Source organism: Oncorhynchus keta, chromosome 11, assembly GCF_023373465.1.
Source record: "Oncorhynchus keta strain PuntledgeMale-10-30-2019 chromosome 11, Oket_V2, whole genome shotgun sequence".
NCBI lineage: Eukaryota > Metazoa > Chordata > Actinopteri > Salmoniformes > Salmonidae > Oncorhynchus > Oncorhynchus keta.
In genome coordinates this window covers 48,140,511-48,161,989 of record NC_068431.1, presented here as the reverse complement: position 1 = coordinate 48,161,989, position 21,479 = coordinate 48,140,511, and the positions used below count along the sequence as shown (strand labels likewise).

The window sequence follows — 21,479 nt, the reverse complement described above, 5'->3', positions numbered from 1 at the left end:
TGGCTTTGTCGTGCCCTCTTCAGGACTGTCTTAGTTTGTGTCACGAACATCGTCTTGAAAATGACGACCCCGGACTGGGGACCCTCTCCGCAGGCCCCAGACTGGGGACCCTTGCCGCAGGCCCCGGACTGGGGACCCTCGCCGCAGGCTCCAGACTGGGGACCCTCTCCGCAGGCCCCGGACTGGGGACCCTCGTTGTAGGCCCTAGACTGGGGACCCTCGTTGCAGGCCCCGTACTGGGGACCGTCGCTAGAGGCTCCGGACCACGCATCAACGCTGGAGACTTCGTGCCATGGATCCTCACTGCAGGCTCTGTGCCATGGATCATCACCGGAGGCTTCGTGCCATGGATCATCACCGGAGGCTTCGTTCCATGGATCATCACTAGAGGCTTCATGCCATGGATCATCACTGGAGGTTTCGTGCCATGGATGATCACTGGAGGCTTCATGCCATGGATAATCACTGGAGGCTTCGAACGTGGAGCTGGAACAGGTGTCACTGGACTGAGGAGACATCTTGGAAGCCTGGTGCGTGGAGCTGCCAGAGGGCTTACCAGGCTGGGGAGACATACTGGAGGCCTGGTACGTGCAACATGAACAGGTCTCACCGGACTGGGGAGATGAACTGGAAGCCTGGTGCGTGGAGCAGGCACCGGATACACTGGGCCATGGAGGCGCACTGAGGTCTCAAGCGTAGAGCTGGCACAACCCGTCCTGGCTGGATGGTTACTTTCGCCCGGCAAATGCGGGGCGCTAGCACAGGACGCACTGGGCTGTGCAGACGCACCTGAGAGACAGTGCGCAGAGCCAGCGCAGGATATCCTGGGCCGAAGAGACGCACTGGAGGCCAGGAGCGCTGAGCCGGCACCATCCGTCCTGGCTGGATGCCCACTCTAGCCCGGCCAATGCGAGGAGCTGGAATATAGCGAGCTGTGAACACACACTGGAGACACCGTGCACTTCACCACATAACACGGTGCTTGACCAGTACCACGCTCCCTACCGTGAGTTAGTTCCGCCAACCTCCCCGTGTGCCCCCCCAAATTCTTTTTTTGGAGTGGCCTCCCGGTCTTCCTTGCCAGCCATGACCCTGTGTAACGCTGGGCCCCTTTACTAGCTGCCTCCGCCTTCCTCTCTGCTTCCACGGCAGGCGATCCTTTCCAGCCAGGATCTCCTCCCACGTCCAGGATCCCTTTCCTTCCAGAATGTCTTCCCATGTCCACTCTGTCTGCTCCTCCCGACCACACCGCTTGGTCCGTTTGTGGTGGGTTGTTCTGTCATGAACGTCATCTTGAAAATGACCGGACCAAGGTGCAGCGATAGACCGTTGTCCCTGATTGAGAATCATACCCGGCCGAAAACAAAGAACCAGAAAGCATAGACTCTCCCACCCGAGTCACACCCTGACCAAACAAACACAGAGAATAAAAGTATCTCTATGGTCAGGGCGTGACAGTGTGTTTGGACCATGCTAGTTAGTTTGTGATGTGGACACCAAGGAACTTGAAGCTCTCAACCTGCTCCATTGCAGCCCCATCGATGAGAATGGGGGCGTGCTCCTTTTCCTGTAGTCCACAATCATCTCCTTTTTCTTGATCACGTTAAGGCAGATGTTTTTGTCCTGGCACCACACGGCCAGGTATCTGCCAGGTATCTGACCTCCTCCCTATATAGGCTGTCTCATCGTTGTTGATGATCAGGCCTACCACCTGGTAGTCGTGCCTGGCCATGCAATCATGAGTGAACAGGGAGTACAGGAGAGGACTGAGCACTCACCCCTGAGGGGTGAGGGGCCCCCGTGTTGAAGATCAGCGTGGCGGATGTGTTGTTACCTACCCTTACCACCTGGGGGGTGGGCCGTCAGGAAGTCCATGATCCAGTTGCAGAGGGAGGTGTTTAGCCCCAGGGTCCTTAGCTTAGTGATGAGCTTTGAGGGCACTATGGTGTTGAACGCTGAGCTGTAGTCAATGAACAGCATTCTCACGTAGGTGGAGTGAGTTTGACATTGTGTCATCTGTGGATCTGTTTGGGCAGTTTGTGAATTTTAGTGGGTCTAGGGTTTCCAGAATGATGGTGTTGATTTTAGCCATGACCAGCCTTTCAAAGCACTGGAAAATAGGATAGGTTTACAGGAGTACAATAAATAGTTTTGTTGTGCAGACAGGAAAGCAACTGAAAATATTGGCATATTTTAACCTCTTTTATGATCAATGGTTTAAATAAATCCATAGAAGCTATCCAAAAAAGCATAGCAGCTTCTATACAAATCAGTTCAGAATAAGCATGTGGAACAGACATAAAGTGAACTCCAAAAGTATTGGGACAGTGACACATTTTGTGTTGTTTTGTCGCTTTACTCCAGCACTTTGGACTATGGGGTTAAAGTGCAGACTGTGAGTTTTAATTTGAGGGTATTTGTATCCATATCGGGTGAACCGTTTATAAATTACAGCACTTTTTATACATCGTCCCCCCATTTTTAGGAGCAAAAGTATTGGGACAAATTCACTTCTAGGTGTATTTAAGTAGTCAAAAGTGTAGTATTTGGTCCCATATTCCTAGCACGCAATGATTACATCAAGATTGTGACTCTACACACTTGTTGGATGCATTTGCTGTTTGTTTGGTTGTGTTACAGATATTTTTCTATTGTGCCCAATAGAAATGTATGGTAAATAATGTATTGTGTCATTTTGGAATCACCTTTATTGTAAATAACAATAGAATATGTTTCTAAACATGGTATGATATTTGTGCGTCTGCAACTTTCTCACTCATCGTTATTCATAATTAATTCAGGACTATCAGTAATCATTGTAGAGTCAACATTTAACGTAGAAGTGTTTAGAAACAAGTTTGTAGAGTCACAAGCTTGATGTAATCATTACATGCTAGGAATATGGGACCAAATGCTAAACCTTTGGCTAGTTTAATACACCTATAAGTGAATTTGTCCCAATACTTTTGGTATCAGTTAAAATCCAAACTGCTGGAGTACAGAGCCAAAACAACAACACAACTGTGTCGCTGTCCCAATACTTCTGAAGATCACTGCGTGTTGAAATCTATTCCTGTTGCCGTCGCAATCTCCGTGCAATTTTTATCTGGGAGGGGGGGGGGGAATCATGTTTAGAAACTGTTGCTTGTATTATCCACACCCCGCCCTCCCCTGGCTCCAGTTTGTAGGTTACTGAAAGATTTCAGCGACCACAGATAAGAAGATTACAGAGGAATTAACGTCATTCCTTTGTCATTATATGAATATATTGATATTTGATTTTAATCAGAGGGAGTGGAGAGAGGAGGGCAGGAACAACAGGATGTGCCCTGAGTAGCATAGAAACACGAGTCAGGGGAACTGGCACTAGGGCACGGGCAGGCGAAAACACAAGCTGGGGGAACAGTTTGTGGCACTGGAGCCGATCATTGGATGCTTGGATCAACGTGCAGCATGTAACAGAGGGTTGGATAACAGCGATCTTTCAGAGCTCTGCATGTGTTTTTGGTGAGGTGTATGTGGTTGCTGCTGGGATATGGATGGGCCTCCGGATGGGGACAGTAGTGGCGTTCCACTGACCTGGAGGATTTCTGTGAGATAGACTCAAGACGCAGTGCGAGCACCTCCTGGTTGCTTCTGCTCTTCCAGCCTCAGACATGAACCTGGTGCTCCTGGCCTTCAGGCTGATGTGCCTGGCCTGGCTGTGGCCTGTCACTCTGCACAACGGCAGCCACCAACCCAACAAGAGGAGGCACAAGGACGTGTACCTTGGGGAGAACAGCAAGAACCAACACGGAGGGTGAGCCAGAGTTTAGGGGTGCGGTCCCACTGGAGTTGTGTTATGTTCTTGTCAAGGGTTCAGTTTGCTTGTCTGTTCTGTTTGGTTCGAAACCGGATTGTGTTTTGTTCTGGTAGAAAGTTACATTTGGTAATACACACACCACAGGATGTTACTGTTCTGTTGATCTGTTTTCTGATTGATATGGTTAAAAGGTTCTTTTGGGGAGATGTATTGTTCATCACATAGTGCTATTCGTGGATTGTTGGTATTAATCTAATCTTTATGAATTCAAGAAAAAAAATAGAATATTGATGGTGAATTTACCATGGTGGCATGCGCGATCTCCAATGTGTGCTGGGACGGATGACATTACAGCAGTGCATTGTGGATAAAGGGCAGGTGAGGTGACCACAAGGGGCTTAGAGGTAATGTCAGGGAAGCTGTGTTTTGGTGGGGGCACCACGTAAGAGAAAAGCAGTAGTTTGTGGGTAATGATAGGGGGGAGTTGTGTTAATAAGGGGTTGGACTGTACACTTGAGTATCATTTGCAATAATAGGGGAGATGATTGTGTTTGGGTGGTATGGGAATGATTTGTTGGAGCAGATATGTTTATGTATTATGAAAATGAAAGTATCAGTTTACGGAAGTTTATCGTATGATGCTATTTAGAAACTTTGCGAGTGATGAGTGTGTTGTCAACCAAATTGGAGATATTCATTATGTCCTTTGACCCAGACTAACTGTTCTATGAGAGCTTTGGGAAGTCTATATAATCTCCCAGGACCAATTATTGTACCGTCATAGCACTGACTCAGTTTGCTGCTAAATCATTAGTGAAGAGCGTCACGTATACTCTTACTTTTGGTTTTAATCAGATGGTTAATTAAAGTGCAGTTAATTATTCTCAACAGCAAAAACCCCAGAGCAGATGTTGCTTCCTTTAGTGTGTGTGTGTGTGTGCTTGTGTGTGTGTGTGTGTGTGTGCACGTGCGCTTGCCATTTGGTGTGAGTGTGTATTTCTTAGGAAATAAAACATCTGATATGCTGATCTGTGTCCTCTTTGCTCGGCAGACGAATAGACTATAAGATGAAAAAGTCTGACAGCACCAAGTCCCTGCTAATTAAATCTGAACAGCTGCTCCGTATCGAGGACCATGACTTTGCAATGCGGCCTGGCTTTGGAGGTAAGACCACCCACCCAATGTCCTTTGGCCTGATGGGCAATCAATGTATTCTCATGTGGTTGAACTATGATAATGTGCGGTTTGGATGTGACTGGGTGTGTGTGTGCTTTTTCCCACCATGTGTTGGGTTGGACTCATTAATTAGGCCTGAATGGGGAAGATCAAGGGTCATTATCAGAGAGAGGGGAGAGGAAAGAGAGGGGGGGGGGTAACAGAGCTCTACCTACCGTCATTTGTTACAGATATAAAATGATAGATAGTCCATAACGTGCCACAGAGTTTAGGTTCTGTAATAGGCAGCATTTGACGCTAGCTTGTATTCTCTCTCCTGGAACAGAATGTAGGTTAGAGTGTCATCTTCGATAACACCCCACCCCCCCCCCAAAAAGTCACTGACCCAGATTGTCTGCAGAGCCTAGCAGACAATGACAGCCTGCGGCCGAGTACACAGATGTTTTTAGAACTAGAGTAATCTGGATTATAAGCCACGCTTTCTGAAACAATACCAAATGCTGCATCTTATTGGAAAGTCCAGGACAGCAAAGAGTTCCATGCATACAGTACTACAGCAGTGTGTTCATTGGGTGATGATCAGACAATGTTAGATTTAAGCAATAAGGCCCGATTGGGTGTGGTATATGGCCAATACAACACGGCTACGGGCTGTTCTTTCCTCGATGCAACCTGGAGTGCCTGGATTTTGTATTTGTATTTATTAAGGATCCCCATTAGGTGTTGCCAAGGCATCTACTCTTCGTGGGGTCCAGCAACATTAAGGCAGTTATATACAAATCAAAACATTACGTGACATTTCCATTGCATAACACTTTTCCCCAAAAAACACTTTCACATTAAGTGTGTCCCCTCAGGCCACTACTCTACTGGATATAGCCCTTAGCCATGGTATTTTGGCAATATACCACAGACCCCGAGGTGCCTTATTGCTATTATAAACTGGTTACCAACGTAATTAGAGCAGTAAAAATGAATGTTTCGTCATACCCGTGGTATACAGTCTGACATACCATGGCTTTCAGCCAATCAGCGTTCAGGGCTCAAACCACCCAGTTTATAATGAACTATTGATCACGTTTCTGAATGCTTGCATGTGTGTCAATGTGTGGGGTCCCACTGTAAATCAACTGTCATTGAAACATGTATTTACATAACATTCTATGTCGTAGGCAGTACTAATGACTGTTTAGGTACATATTTGTAAATCTAGTGTGATGACGTGTTGTGGATTTCTGTCCATTTGTGTTTCCATTTGGACATTTTCTATTCCGAACTATATCCCTGTGCGTTGTTTGTGTTTGTGTGTGTGTGGTCTAAGCGACGTGGGGTAAATTTGTCTGGAATTGAAACTAAGGACAGCCGAAGAACCCTTTTTTAGCCATTTCTGGACTGGTCACATGATCAGGAAAACCTCCTGAACAAGGCTGTGATTATAGATGGCTGTGACTTGATTGTCGATTAATGCAACAGGTATTATACGGTTAGGATTTATGAAGGAAAGGAGATAAGGAGAGAAAAGGCATTCATGAGATTGGTGACACGGCGTCTCTTGCATCCCTGAGTGAGGAGAAGGCTGTGTCTTTCTGGAGGGGAGGCGTGGGACTACTGGTGTTTCTTTGACGTTGTGTGGGACCCCATTAGCCTGCAGCTGTGTTTAGCGTGAAGAGTGATGTCATGACCCTGCATGTACACGGAAATGGACAGGATAATCACAACATAGGGCTTAGCTGATGTAGTCCTTCAACACCACAGCCTCCAGTGTGACCACAGGGTTTCAGGATGTCCTTTGAGGCCCAGCATAGCGCCAAGATCCTCCATTATTTGGGGTTTTCTCTTACTGACTATCTGTTTGTCTTAACTTTATGGTGTTTGGGTGGATTTACAAATATTTAGGTCTTAAAGAGGATATTTAAATAAAATAAATATAAAAACTGGTGTAAGGAAGACCACATGCAGACAGATGAGATGATATATGGATGATAGGTCTTGGGCTAATCAAAACCAGTGAGACTGGGTCATAAAAGATCGTTCCCGGCTGAGTCAGACATTCTAAGGCCTTGCATCATGACTACCATATGACTATGACATGGCCAAAAGCCTAACATTCAATGTGCTTGCCCTGTCAGGGTAGACGTATGACATCTCAAGCTGTTTACTGATTCGGGCTGTTCATTCACCCCTGTAGGGGCAGCTATTCCTGTGGGCATCGACGTGCAGGTGGAAAGCATTGACAGTATATCTGAAGTCAACATGGTAAGTGTCTATAACCATCGTAAACGATGTGTGTGTGTGTGTGACTAACACACTGCCATTCACTGTCTTTCTCGCTCACAGTGAGACAACTTCTCATGGTCTCTCTCATACTGGAACCCCGCTCCACTCTATTGCCCCCAATTTAATGTCGGGGCATAACAGTCAAAACATGTATTGATTTTGAAGCTAGAATACTTAGTGCTACATATCTATTTTTTTATACCTGTTAATTCTTGAAGATTATATCTTATAAATGCCTCATAAGCTTAGTCATACTGTCATACACCGTCAGAACCCAGAATAATGCATGTTTTTACTCCAATGTTTGTAAACAATGTACATGTAAACAAACACTACATAGCCTCCAAACACGTTTAAAACTATCATTTTGATATCACGGATGGTCAGTCCTTGCGTCCATTTAAGAGTGGTCACATTTCTCCACGCCCCTCCCTCGGCTTTTTACCAAAACAGAGGCAGGATGACCACTTTGCTGTTGTGTTATTGTTTCCACTATGTTCTAGACTCTAACTTCAATGGATCATTGATGTTCTGGTCCCAATTAACACTATAGCACTGTAAACACTATTAACCTGCATGATCCTGCCGCTCGTCACCCTATATACAAAGAATCTGGGTGAACCGTTATTGAGTCTTACTGCCATCATTGCACAATTGCCCACGTTTTGATTATGTGACAGTTTGTCCATTGGACCTGAGCTTTGGTGTGTTTGTGCAGGACTTCACCATGACTCTGTACCTGAGACACTACTGGCAGGACGACCGGCTGGCCTTTCCTTCCAGCAGCAAAAAGAGCCGGACATTTGACGCTCGGCTGGTGAAGAAGATCTGGGTGCCGGACGTGTTTTTTGTCCACTCCAAACGTTCCTTCATCCATGACACGACCATGGAGAACATCATGTTGAGGGTGTACCCTGACGGCAACATTCTCTACAGTGTCAGGTACACGGAGAATAGCCCTCCTTTAGCACAGGGACCATAAGGCCTTTAGCGTGTACTATTCTATAGTATTGGTGCTTTGTACACATAAGAAACATGGGGGGGAGTAGACCATCTTGTGTCTTTCAGCCTACGATATCAACAAGAAAAGAGGAAGTGCATCGCCTATCACAGAGAGTTCTGATCTCTCTGCAGACCACGTTATGTTGCCACGGTATGTTTTCTGCAACTGCTGTATCATTAACTAGGCCCTGTGTTTCAGGATCACTGTGACTGCTCTTTGCGCCATGGACTTCAGTAGTTTTCCTTTGGACACACAGAAATGCTCTCTGGAACTGGAGAGCTGTGAGTATAAAACAATAAGGCTATGTGGTTGCCCTGGGTGTAATGCCATGTACGTCCTCACATATACCTAACATATGTCTACGTGCAACACAATAAGCACGCAATATGGTAGCATTGACCGTCCTCTCTTCATATAGGTGAAATAACATTCAAAAGTCGGGGACGGGTCAGTTTGTGTCTGTAATGCATGTCTTTTTGATGCAGGATTTACCTGTCCTGATTTATCCGTATATAAGGAGCAGCAGCTACAGTTAAATTGAAGTCGGTCATTTCTCATCAGAGACATTCTGTCACACTGATGTTGCAATTGTCATGATTGTGTTAAACCCAGCCTCAGGAGGCAGTGCACATTACCCAGATTAGAACACAGACACACAGACAAACAGACAGACAGACACACGCACGGACACACACAAATTATCGGCAAGCGAACACGCACGCGCGCACATGCACAGAAAGCATGGGTCTGTTCTCAGACGAGAGGTGGTAGTAGTGGTAGTAGTGAATTTCAATGTCTCCTCTCCTCTGAGGGGACATAGCCCATGATTCTTCTAAGAGAGGCCACATGAAGGAGTCACCTTCTCCCCCTGTTCTCTCCTCTCTTGAAGATGCGTACAATGAGAACGACCTCATGCTCTACTGGAAGAACGGGAACGATTCATTAAGGACTGATGAGATCGTTCTCTCGCAGTTTTTTATTGAAGAATTCCACCCTTCCTACGGGCTTGCCTTCTACAGCAGCACGGGTATGTGTGCTTGTTTTGTAGCCTGGTGCATTGGGGCCTACGGTGCTGTTTCTCTGTCCTTCTCCGCTGTCCAACTCCTCCTTATTATTACGTAAAACGGCTCTGTAAGATCCAAAGCCAACACCCCAAACCCTCCTGCTTCTGATTCCACTCTGACAGTCTGAGGACAGGGAGAGGTTAGGAGATTTTCCTCCACAGAGTGTCAGTGTGGAATCCTGCCCAACTCTCAGTAGTTCCAGTGTCCATTACATCATAGCCATGTGATGTCCCATGTGACTATAATTTTGACTAGATACCCTCCTGTGTCTCATAATGACCTCTGATTACCCAGAAGGATGGTGAGTAAACTGTTCCTCCAAAAATGAGATATCAGAGCCCTTCTCTCTCTCGCTCTCTCTCTCTCTCGCTCTCTCTTTCTCAGGTTGGTATAACAGGCTCTACATAAACTTCATCCTCAGAAGGCACATCTTCTTCTTCATGCTCCAGACCTATTTCCCCACCATGCTGATGGTGATGCTCTCCTGGGTGTCCTTCTGGATTGACAGGAGGGCTGTGCCTGCCAGAGTGTCACTGGGTACAGTACTGATACTCTCACTTGTATGTGGGGTTTCGGGGGGGATCTCCGTAAAATCATCAAAGCTTATAGACTGAGCAGAGACGGATCACAAAGCCATCATTATCTGCACAACATACTTGATTCATCTCCAGAAAGTAAAGTGGGTGGTGGGGGCTTTACCTTCCTCAGCCATGTCACATCTCTGTGATTACTGTAAGGTGAAAAGGGGGGAGGGTTGTGCAACAATTTCCTGTTGTGTTCCTTTTATGTGGGCGAGTGAATGTGAGCCTGCTGCTTTGAGCCTGCTGCAGAACTACTCAGAGACTCATTAACCCAGAGAGAGGACAACTGAAACTGAGCACAGTGACAAAGCATTTCAGTTCTGCGCATGACTCAAGGCACCTGCACCAGGCGAGGTCCCTGTGTGTGCATGTGTGCCAGAGCTTGTTTGTGCAATTGTGTCGGAAAGAAAGAGAAAAGGGGGAGGGCGAGGGAAGAGCAAGAGAGAGCGAGATAAAAGGACAGAGTAAATGCTGCACTTAGATTTGTGAATAGATGTTGACTTTGCTAATGCAGCAGGGTGTGTGTGTGTGTAAGGGGGGTGGGGGTGGGGGGAGGGGAGTGTGCTTGGAGTACGGCAGGTTGCTGGAGGATCAGGATGTCGTAACAAAGGCTGGCCTTATTTCACTCTGCAACACTCAGTACTACAGTACTTACTGTAGAATGATGTAGTAAACTGTAGTATACTATAAAATACTAGTAGTATCCTTCGATCATGTTTAGTACTTACTATATAATGTTGTAGTGGAATACTATTGTAAATACTACAGTATTATCCCTCTAAAAACACTGTACTAAATACTACGGTAATGTCCTCAAAAACACTACACTTCTTTAACTAAAGTAAATACCACAATATTGAATTTGCATATACCCTGCCTATTCCCCTCCGCCATATCACAATGTGTGGCACCCATAAGTACATGCCAAGTATAGACCATAGATTGTGTTCCATACACGTTGTAGAAAAGAGCAGAGGCACTGAACTATTCGTTCAGACTCCAATCCTAACGACAGGTTATGGAAAATGTGCTCTTTCACTGTTTCTCCAGTAGGTTTCCTCAAGGAGAAAGTCCACACTTCTATGGCAAAAACACAAAAACATTACAGTTAATATTACAGTATATGACAGTCCACAAAAACATATTGTACGGTTGAATATCACATTAGTTTTGTTCTTAATTGACTTGCCTGGTTAAATAAAGGTTAAATAAATAAAAGTAATTGCTTGTAAGATAGCCTTAACTTTAGGCTATTTACTTTATTAGAAAAGTAATATTGAATTGTCTTTGGTTGACACCACAACCAAATATCAACATTTTAAATGTGTCTACTACTTGGATAGTTCCATCTGAGCCAGCCGTGACCAGGAGACCCATGATTGTCCCGGCGTCGTCTGGGTTAGGGGAGGGTTTGGCCAGCCGGGATGTCCTTGTCCCATTAAGCTCTAGCGACTCCTTGTGGTGGGCCAGCAAGCTGACTTCGGTCGCCAGTTGCACGGTGTTTCCTCCAACACTTTGGTGCGCCTGGCGTCCAGGTTAAGCGAGCAGTGTCAAGAAACAGTGCAGCTTGGCAGGGTCGTGTTTCGGAGGACGCATGGTTCTCGACCTTCGCCTCTCCCAAGTCCGTACGGGAGTTGCCGCGATGGGCCAAGACGTTAACTACCAATTGGATATCACAAAATTGCGGAGGAAAAGATTGCTGTAGATATAGATCAATTCTCCCAGTTTATGTATTTTTTTTATAGTGGATTTAACGTTAAAGGTCTGACGTTGTTTCAAAGATACAAATTCAACCTATTTTATACAAGGTTTGTCTATGTTGACATAATCCTGTATTTTTCAATATCAGCCTCAAAACAAAAGTTGATGCCTTTTTTCCCAATCCAATGTATATTTAACGTCGATTCCACGTCACGATACATTTACAAATGACGTTGGAACAGCGTTTATTCAACCAGTTTGTGCCCAGTGGGATGTAGCTGCTACACGGTTTTCTCTAGCCCTTGTTTGACTTTCCATCCATCTATGCTAAACCCCCACACAGCTAATTCTTTTCCATCCATCTATGCTAAACCCCCACACAGCTAATTCTTTTCCATGCATTTGCCCCGCCATCTTTTCATCATCAAAGGCCGAAAGGTTGTGGTGGCAAAATAAGGCTTTTTAAAAAAAAGAAACGGATTGATCAAGATGTATACCTTATCAACATAATAATCAACTAATCTCCCTTTTTTTTCTCTCCCCCTCCAGGTATCACAACAGTTCTGACCATGTCCACCATCATCACAGGCGTGTCAGCCTCCATGCCTCAGGTGTCTTATGTAAAAGCTGTGGACATCTACCTGTGGGCCAGCTTTCTGTTCGTCTTCCTGTCCGTCATTGAGTACGCCGCTGTCAACTACTTCACCACTGTGGAGGAGATGAAGAAGCTCAAGGGGGGAAAGGTCACTGAAACTTATAGAGTGTGGGGTCAAATAAGTCACAGTTGGGTTCTTGTAAATTGGTGTGTTATAAAACATGGAATATACCCATGCTACCACAATGTCAGAGCCACGATAATGGCACCACATTAGGCTGTGACACTAACTAACCATGTCTGTATCTCCCCCTACTGGTCTTAATGTGTTCCACTGTCAGAAAATCATATACCGTAAACTCCCTCCTCTCTCCACAGATCCCTGCAGATTTCAATGCCACTCAAACTATGGCTTTTGACGGATGTTACCATGACAATGACATTGACCTGACACCCTTCCCAGAGCTCCCCAGCACCCCCAACACAGAGCGGAGTCGGACGGCCACGTCGAGGAACTCTGCTGCAGAGCCCCCACCCACAGAGGGCACCAGGCTACGACGCAAAAAATCCATCAAACACAACCTCAGCTTCATCATGAGTAACAGCTACATGATAGACTCCTACTCCAGAGTCGCCTTCCCCATGACCTACCTGATGTTCAACATCATCTACTGGAGCATGTACTCATGAGTGTGTACTCTACTAATGAATATGGATAGAACTACACTGCAGAACTACACTGCAGAACTACACTAGAGAACTATACTGCAGAACTACACTGCAGAACTACACTAGAGAACTATACTGCAGAACTACACTGCAGAACTACTCTGAAAAACCATACTAGAGAACCATACTAGAGAACCATACTGCAGAACCATACTACATAACCATACTAGAGAACCATACTAGAGAACTATATTCCATAACTATACTAGATAACTACACCACAGAACTATACTACATAACTACACTGCATAACTATACTAGAAATCTATACTACATAACTATACTACAGAACTACACTACATAACTGCACTACATAGCTATACTACAGAACTGTATTGCAGAATTATACTACCATACATGATCTAATAGGTTATTCACACTGACAACAGCATCATCATCAAGCCGTTGTATTCTGCCACCCATTGGATTATGACCTTAACCATTGGTGTCTACCAGAGTGCATTGTGGGAGTTTTGGACTGTCAAGCCGAACTGAAGAAAAGAGACTATTGAGTAAACCTGCTTTTTATTAGAAATCTGCATTCAGATGGGAAGTTGGTGGTAGTGTTCATGGGAGTGTTTCTATTGTAATTAGGGTTGCATACTGGTAATTCACCAGAAATGCCACATTCATTAACAGGTAATCTATGGCAATGGTAACTTTGGTCATTTATACTTGAATAACTTTTGAAAAAATGTAGCCATATGTAGTAATCATTTTTTTTTATATATGTGTCCATATTGTCCATGAATTTCTAGTGGATAGACTATGGTTCAAGAGAAAATTGCCCAATTTAATTTTTAAAAGCATCTAATCGACCAATGACATTCATTTCAATTAACTCTGAAACTCTGCAACTCTTCCAACGATTGACTTTTTTCACAACTGCCACCAGTTTGGTGCCAAAAAATCTACAAATACATATTGAAATAGTAAAATAAATAAATATTTATATATTTGATGCTGAAACTCTCATATTAAACACCAATGGTATTCATTAAATTGCTGGTTTATATTTAGGATAATGTTTTACAGATTTGTATAATTTTAGAATCATCTTATTTGAGTATTTTAAATGTTTTACATGTGGTAAGGCCACACAGATTGCCAGAGATAATGACAGACACCTGTGGTAATCTGAAGTACCCAAAAAGGGCCACGAGATGTCTTGTGATAAATTACATTTAATCCTTTAAAAAGTTACTAAAACAATGGTGGTAGTTTACTGGTCAACTTTGAAAGTTTCCAGTAATATACTCTCCGTTTGCAACCCGAACTGTAATGGACAGTTTTTTTGTTTGTTCACTGGTTTATAAATTTAGTTAATGTGAGTAATATGAATTTATATGTGCATGAAAATGAATGTATACATGCATGTGTCTGTCAAATCAGTGAATATAAGTAAAAATACTATATCATATTAGCTTAAAATAAAACATTTATTTTAATTTATACGTTATTGGTGAAATGACATTTAATTATACATCCTACCTTGTCACAACAAAACCGATTGGTTCAAACGAATTAAGAAGGAAAGAAATTCCACAAATTAGCTTTTAACAAGGCACACCTGTTAATTGAAATGCATTCCAGGTGACTACCATATGAAGCTGGTTGAGAGAATGCCAAGGCTACTTTGAAGAATCTGAAATATAAAATATATTTTGATTTGTTTAACACTTTTTTGGTTATTACATGATTCCATATGTGTTATTTCATAGTGTAGATGTCTTCACTATTATTCTACAGTGTAGAAAGTAGTAAAAATAAAGAAAAACCCTGAAATGGGTAGGTGTGTCCAAACTTTGACTGGTACTGTACATCTCATGAAAATATCTTGATTCTGAATAGAGTATAAAAGAGCGACATCTTAAAGATGGAAACAGATAGTGACACAGTGTTGGTATTAACTTATTTTTGTACATTTTTTTAATTGAACCTTCATTTAACTTACGGGTCTGAAGAATGCAGAGAAAAAAAGGAAGTATGTAGAATGCGGTCAAATGATGCACCTCATGAGGATCTATGAGTGGGGGTTTTCTCTGTGCTAGATACCCTTTCAGTACATGCATTATTCACAATCATAGGTGCCAGCCCAGGCGAGTTCATGATAGTATTGCCAGGTCAACCAGATGGAATCCATGAGCATGCAAGCTCTTTGGTGATGTCCCATCTCTTCAGGGTGATCTGTCACACCTTTCTGTTAAACTACAAAATGTAACACTAACATGCAACTATTTCATATATTCTTCAAAACTATTATGAAACACACCGTGTCACACCGCGTCCCTTCCCCACCAGCCTACCCGGAGGCCTCTATTCAATCCGTATCGCAGAAGTTTAGCGTTACAGCGTGATTGAAATTTAAAGGCAACGTTCCCGCGTTGCCTTCACGGTATTCACGGCATTCACGGTAAATGCTGCATATGTCGGCGCAATCGGAAATGCCCTTGATATTTCTATTGCGCAATCTGTAAAGTGATCTTCAGTGATAAAGATTGAATAGAGCCCCTAGTTTTTCACAGGTGTCAGGGTGCTCTCGAACTCGGGCTCCTAAACTGTCTGTTTATCTCGTTGAGGACCACGTCTGAGTTGGGCTCTTCCAGGGCAGTGATGGATCTGTCATCAAATGGACTACCTGCAATAGGACACATCAGAGTTACAGCTTATCCTGCACACAAGTTACTGTATCCAAATCATTAGAGAGGGACACTATGTATATATACAAAAGCATGTGGACACCCCTTCAAATTCATGGAGTCGGCTATTTCAGCTGCACCTGTTGCTGACAGGTGTATAAAATTGAGCACACCGCCATGCAATCTCCATAGACAAACATTGGCAGTAGAATGAAAGTCACTGAGCTCTTCAGTAAGGCCAATGTGGCACGGTCAAAGGATGCCACCATTACAGCAAGTCAGTTTGTAAGAGTTCTGCCCTGCGAGAGCTGCCCGGGTCAACTGTAAGTGCTGTTACTGTGAAGCGTAAATGTCTACAAGCAACAACGGCTCGGCCGCAAAGTGGTCGCAAAGTAGTTCTTGTGCACACACCAGCTCATAGAACGGACCGCCGAGTGCTGAAGCGCATAAAAATCGTCTGTCCTCGGTTACAACACTCACTATCGAGTTCCAAACTGCCTCTGGAAGCAATGTCAGCACAAGAACTGTTAGTCGGGAGCTTCATGAAATGGGTTTCCATGGCCAAGCAACCGCACACAAGCCTAAGCTCACCATGTGCAATGCCAAGCGTTGATTGGAGTGGTGTAAAATTTGCCACCATTGGACTGTGGAGCAGTGGAAACGCATTCTCTGGAGTGTTAAATCACGCTTCACCATCTGGCAGTCCGATGGACGAATATGGGTTTGGCGGATGCCAGGAGAACGCTACCTGCCCGAATTCATGGTGCCAACTGTAAAGTTTGGTGGATGAGAAATAATGGTCTGGGGCTGTTTTTCTATGGTTCGGGCTAGGCCCCTTAGTTCCAGTGAAGGGAAATCTTAACACTACAGCATACAATTACATTCCAGACAATTCTGTGCTTCCAACTATTTAGCAATAGTTTAGGGAGGGCCCTTTCCTGTTTCAGCATGACAAAGCGAGGTCCATACAGAAATGGTTTGTCGAGATCGGTGTGGAATAACTTGACTGGCCTGCACAGAGCCCTGACCTCAACCCCATCAAACACCTTTGGGATGAATTGGAATACCGACTGGGAGCCAGGCCTAATCGCCCAACATCAGTGCCCGACCTAATGCTCTTGTGGCTGAATGGTGGCAAGTCCCCGCAGCAATGTTCGAGCGGAATGCCTTCCCAGAAGAGTGGAGGCTGTTATAGCAGCAAAGGGGGGATCAACTCCATATTAATGCCCATGATTTTGGAATGAGATTTCGACGAGCAGGTGTCCACATAGGTCATGTAGTGTATTTCTGAGATGAACTCCTCTGCGTTGAAGGACCACATATAAAGTCAGCTGGTTATGGTGATTAGACTTCCAGTGTCCTATATTCAAGGGCCAAATTATTCTGGTGATTCACTGTTTATAACTAAATGTATGACATTCTTTCCAATGTCTGGCAGGAGAACCGATGAAAGGCCTGTTTCATGAAGAAAAGAAAACAAGCAACAAGGGAGCAGTGTCACTTATGACTGATGGAATCAGGGAAGCAGCAACTAAACCAGAGGTATTGGTGGGGGTGCAGTTAGATGCAGTAACCATTTGATTGGCTTGGCTAAACTGACTAAATCCTACTGTAGAGCAGAGGTGGGAAAGTACTCAATTGTCATAATTGAGTAAAAGTAAAGATACCTCAAGTAAAATTGAAAGTCACCCAGTAAAATACTACATGAGCAAAAGTCTAAAAGCATCTGGTTTTAAACATACTTAAGTACTGTGCTAGAAAAAGTAGTCAATTGTCATAAGTACATTCCTTATATTAAGCAAATGAGACGGCACTATTTCCTTATACAGCCAGGGGCACACTCCAACACTCAGATATAATTTACAAACTAAGTATTTGTGTTTAGTGAATCTGCCAGATCAGAAGCAATAGGGATGACCATGGGCGCTCTCTTGACAAGTGCGTGAATTGGACCATTGTCCTGTACTCCTAGGCATTCAAATTGTAACGAGTACTTTTGGGTGTTAAGGAAAATGTATGGAGTAAAAAGTACATTATTTTCATAGGAATGTAGTGAATTAAAATTAAAACTTGTCAAAATAGAAATAGTAAAGTAAAGTACAAATACTCAAAAAACGACTTAAGTAGTACTTTAAAGTATTTTTACCTAGGTACTTTACACCACTTCTGTAGAGTAAAGGTCATCTCAGAGCCCGTCACAGAGTTCAGAGGTTACATAGGTAATTAGTGAGATGGAGATGAAGGCTTGCTAAGCCATCCCCAGCTCTGCATACAATGGTTTTAATATGATGACATGACACAAGAGTAGACCAGCATGTAAAAAAATATATATATTTCTTTACTGTTTTCTGACTCATACGGGTTGTTAACAACCCGTGATTCCCCCTCCCTGGTTCCCAATGCCTACCTATTCCTCCACTGGGTCGCTCTGAGGAGTCATTGGACAAGAAGGAGAAGATGGAGGAATTGTTGAACTGGGAGGAGTTGTCGGAGTGGAGGGACGTGGCTCTGGTCACTGGCAATGACTTCTTCCCTGTCTTCTGTGTTGCGGTGCGGCTCCACTCTGTGATGAGAAAAGAAGAATGAGATGAAACGTGTAGGTCACTGTTTCATTGCAAGGTGTAGGTCAACAGGTCTTACCTGAGTTCTCCGCCAGTCTCAGTCTACCACAGCAGAGATAAGTCCTCCACTGCTTCCTCACGTTCTCCTTCACAGCACAGTGGAACACAAAGATGAAGAACCCTGCAAAAGAACACAAGCTCCAGGTTAAGTACCAACTGGTTACACGCTTCCCCATGAAACCCCACACGCATTTAGGGCAGATCTGAAGGAGCTCGAAATCTCACCTTGAAAGGAGTTGAAGATGCAAAAGAGGTACATGAAGGGCAGGTTGACGGGCCCCCAGGCGAAGAAGGCAAAGCCCCAGGTGAGACCCAGGAGTACTGTGACTCCAACCACACTGCGCAGGTCCTGCAGCCTGTTACGGTGCCTCTTGTTGTCGGGGTTCTGCCTCTTTATCCGACACAGCTGAACCATCACTACCGCAAACATGACGAGATTCATCAGGAAGATGACACAGAAATAAGCCACAACGGTTACGTAGAAGGCAATGTCGTTCTTCAGCCAGCAGCTGTGGGAGAAGAACGGAGAGAAGATATATGGCTTACAATACAGTATAACATATATATAACATATATAAATAATATATATATATATATGGATAATAAGGTGTAGACCTATCAGCTGTCCTATTACGCAAATGTGAGTATGCATTTCATGATGCACAGACACGCGCTTCATACAAAGACTCCAACTGTAAATCGGCATGTTGAATAGTGAACAAAATGCAAGGGACTCACAAGTCATCTGTGCGGGAGCCGTCTACGTACTTTCCGTAGCCAACTAGTCCGTAGTTGTCCTCGTCAACAGCAATGACGACAATGACCACAAGGAGTGGAGTTCCTAGGTTGAGAGACAACAGACGGCATTGAAACCGTAAGAAACGGTTATGTTTACTTGCACACGGTGGCTGTTCTTCACTATAATGAGAAGAAGAAGAAATCAGACAGAATCCTTTCTTCACCTACCCCAGCCAAGGAGCGAGAACTTGAGCATGTAACGTGGTATGTATGTGTAGAAGACCTTGACGAGGGCCAGGTACATGTGGACGGCCTCCAGGCCCATCCAGGTGAAGGAAGCCAGCAGGAAGTAGTGCAGGAACCAGGCGGTGGAGATGCAGAGGCCCACAGCGTCAGGGTAGAGGGCCAGCCAACCATCCACCAGGAACACCAGGTTCAAAAACAACAGAGCCACACACAGCTGGATCAGGATCTTAGATGGGATGTCCTTACGCAGTTTCCTACAGGAACACATTGAAACGCATTACGATTGATGTTGCACTGATTCGAGCTTGTTTATATGTCTTTGTATTTAGAGCAGCCCTCCAGGTGGGGTGTCATCATGGATATCCTGCACTCAGACTCACCCAAATGCCAGGTAGGTGAGCAGAGTGATGGAGAGGAAGATGGCGGAGATACCACAGCCAATGTAGGTGATGTAGGTGAGGATTGTGGCCTGGAGACAACTGGTTATGCCCGTTCTGGACATGTCCTGTGAGAAGAAACACCAAAAATATGTAATACACATTAAATCATTCTGTTGACAAAGACTGAATAGGAGAGATCCCGTGACAACCCTCTATCTCAGAATGAACTCACCAGTAGAACACCAAAGCAGGTGAGATGGTTGCAGACACAGACAGTCTCATTATCTGTGCTGTTCCTGACAGAGCAGCCATCTCGGTTCCAGCCTCCTGAGCCATCTATCAGATTTAAAAAAAAACAATTCTATTCATTTTAAGTGGTAGCCTTCGTTTTCATGCATCACTGGGATCGAGCTCCCTGCCATCCAGGACCTCTATACCAGGCGGTGTCAGAGGAAGGCCAAACCTTTTTTTCAAAGACTCCAATCACCCAAGTCATACTGTTCTCTTTGCTACCGCAAGACAAGCGGTACTAGTGCACCGAGTTTGGAACCAACAGGACCCTGAACAGCTTCTACCCCCAAGCCATAAGACTGCTAAACAAGGCCGCTAAATAGCTAATCAAATGGCAACCAGAACAACCTGCATTGACCCTTTTTTTAACTAACTCTCTTGAACTGACCCTATGCACCAACACTGGCCTCTACCCACACGCTCACACATACTTACACTAACATCCCAACACACACATACACACACCAACACACACATACATCCGCACATCCATAACATGCGCGCACATGCATACTGATGCCACACACACACACACACACTCACACACACATATAGACTTTCACACTCACGACATATGCGGCTGCTACAGCTCAGTCTATTATTTAATCCTGTTGCCCAATCACTTTACCCCTACCTATATGTACATAGCTACCTCAATCACCTTGTACCCCTGCACATTGACTCGGTACCAACTGGTACTCCCTGTACATAGCCATGTCATTTGAAATCTTTATTGTGATTCGTTATTCACTGTGTATTTGTTTCACGTCTCACTATTTCTCATTTCTATTTTGTACCTTTAACTCTGCGTTGGTGGAAAAGTTAGCGTTTCACTGTTAGTCTCCAGCTGCTGTTCACCACAACAGTTGATGTTGATTTGACACAAGCGGAACGCTTACCATTCATGCCAAAGTCCCAGAAAACACATGCCACCACGAAATGTGCCTGTGTGGACAAATGATCAATAGACGACAGTGTGTCAAGGATTCATTGGGATGACAAGGTGACAGACATGAAATGCTTTCTCAAAGATGTCACATCTAGGACGCAGGGCATGCGGTTTTGACTCAAATGTACAGTGTGGTGTTTGCTTGACTCACTAAGACAGGTTCAGTGTTCCTCAGGGTGATGACCACGTCCTCCTGCAGAGACTTGATTGACAGGTTGGCCACACTGGCCCCCAGGATTCCACTATTCAGCTTGCTGTCTCCCAGGGCTCGGTCCTGAGAAACAGCATGGAAATAATCTGACAATTACTACACTAGTCCACTAGGGTGTAGGGGTTTTTCAACTATGTCAGGCTTCAATTCTACTCTAGCAGATCGTACAGTGGAATAGGGTACGGTTTTGGGGTACCTGGAACACAGTGCTCTTCTGGTAGAAGTTGAACTGGAGTCTGGAGGCCTGAAGCTGCTGCTCAGGGGAGAGGTTCGCTGTGAGGGAAGAGGGGAATGTGACGGACCCCTGAGGGAGGGAGGAAGCCTCTGCTCTCACACTCCTCCTGGCTCTGTTGTCTCCACGGATCTACAAGGGGACACATTTCTCTATGGTTAAAAAATAGCAATAAACAGGGGTTATGAGTTGACATACCAGCAGGGCCTCACACTGTACAGGGAGTACCATACCAGATCATACT

At 44.6% G+C, this 21,479-nt stretch overlaps 2 protein-coding genes across 4 annotated transcripts in view; one reads left to right on the top strand and one right to left on the bottom strand.

The window, feature by feature from the left end:
- Window positions 1–3,144: 3,144 nt before the first annotated feature.
- On the top strand, window positions 3,145–14,380 carry LOC118390432 (gamma-aminobutyric acid receptor subunit rho-3-like). The gene is made up of 9 exons (XM_035780993.2): window positions 3,145–3,799; window positions 4,854–4,966; window positions 7,167–7,234; window positions 7,974–8,197; window positions 8,457–8,539; window positions 9,148–9,285; window positions 9,707–9,859; window positions 12,154–12,347; window positions 12,578–14,380. The coding sequence occupies exons 1-9, from the start codon at window positions 3,657–3,659 to the stop codon at window positions 12,887–12,889; spliced, it is 1,428 nt and encodes a 475-aa protein (XP_035636886.1). The 5' UTR covers window positions 3,145–3,656; the 3' UTR covers window positions 12,890–14,380.
- A 454-nt stretch (window positions 14,381–14,834) lies between these two features.
- The window catches only part of LOC118390430 (mucin-5AC-like), a 31,602-nt gene continuing 24,957 nt past the window's right edge, over window positions 14,835–21,479 (bottom strand). For 2 of the 3 annotated variants that reach the window (XM_035780990.2, XM_035780991.2), the window contains exons 23-33: window positions 21,200–21,367; window positions 20,944–21,066; window positions 20,743–20,788; window positions 19,785–19,888; window positions 19,553–19,677; window positions 19,155–19,426; window positions 18,927–19,029; window positions 18,414–18,697; window positions 18,208–18,309; window positions 17,975–18,130; window positions 14,835–15,566 (exon numbers count right to left, since the gene is read on the bottom strand). In XM_035780990.2, the coding sequence (XP_035636883.2) occupies window positions 15,457–15,566; window positions 17,975–18,130; window positions 18,208–18,309; window positions 18,414–18,697; window positions 18,927–19,029; window positions 19,155–19,426; window positions 19,553–19,677; window positions 19,785–19,888; window positions 20,743–20,788; window positions 20,944–21,066; window positions 21,200–21,367 (1,593 nt within the window). In that variant the 3' untranslated portion in view covers window positions 14,835–15,456. Of the gene's footprint in view, window positions 15,567–17,713; window positions 17,833–17,974; window positions 18,131–18,207; window positions 18,310–18,413; window positions 18,698–18,926; window positions 19,030–19,154; window positions 19,427–19,552; window positions 19,678–19,784; window positions 19,889–20,742; window positions 20,789–20,943; window positions 21,067–21,199; window positions 21,368–21,479 lie in introns of all 3 variants that reach the window. The other variant, XR_008060620.1, reaches the window with a different exon arrangement.

Coding starts and splice junctions, on each gene's coding strand:
- LOC118390432 (XM_035780993.2), top strand. CDS start 3,657: ATGAACCTGGTGCTCCTGGCCTTCAGGCTGATGTGCCTGGCCTGGCTG. Junction 3,800..4,853: donor AGCAAGAACCAACACGGAGG/GTGAGCCAGAGT, acceptor TTTGCTCGGCAG/ACGAATAGACTATAAGATGA. Junction 12,348..12,577: donor AGAAGCTCAAGGGGGGAAAG/GTCACTGAAACT, acceptor CTCTCTCCACAG/ATCCCTGCAGATTTCAATGC.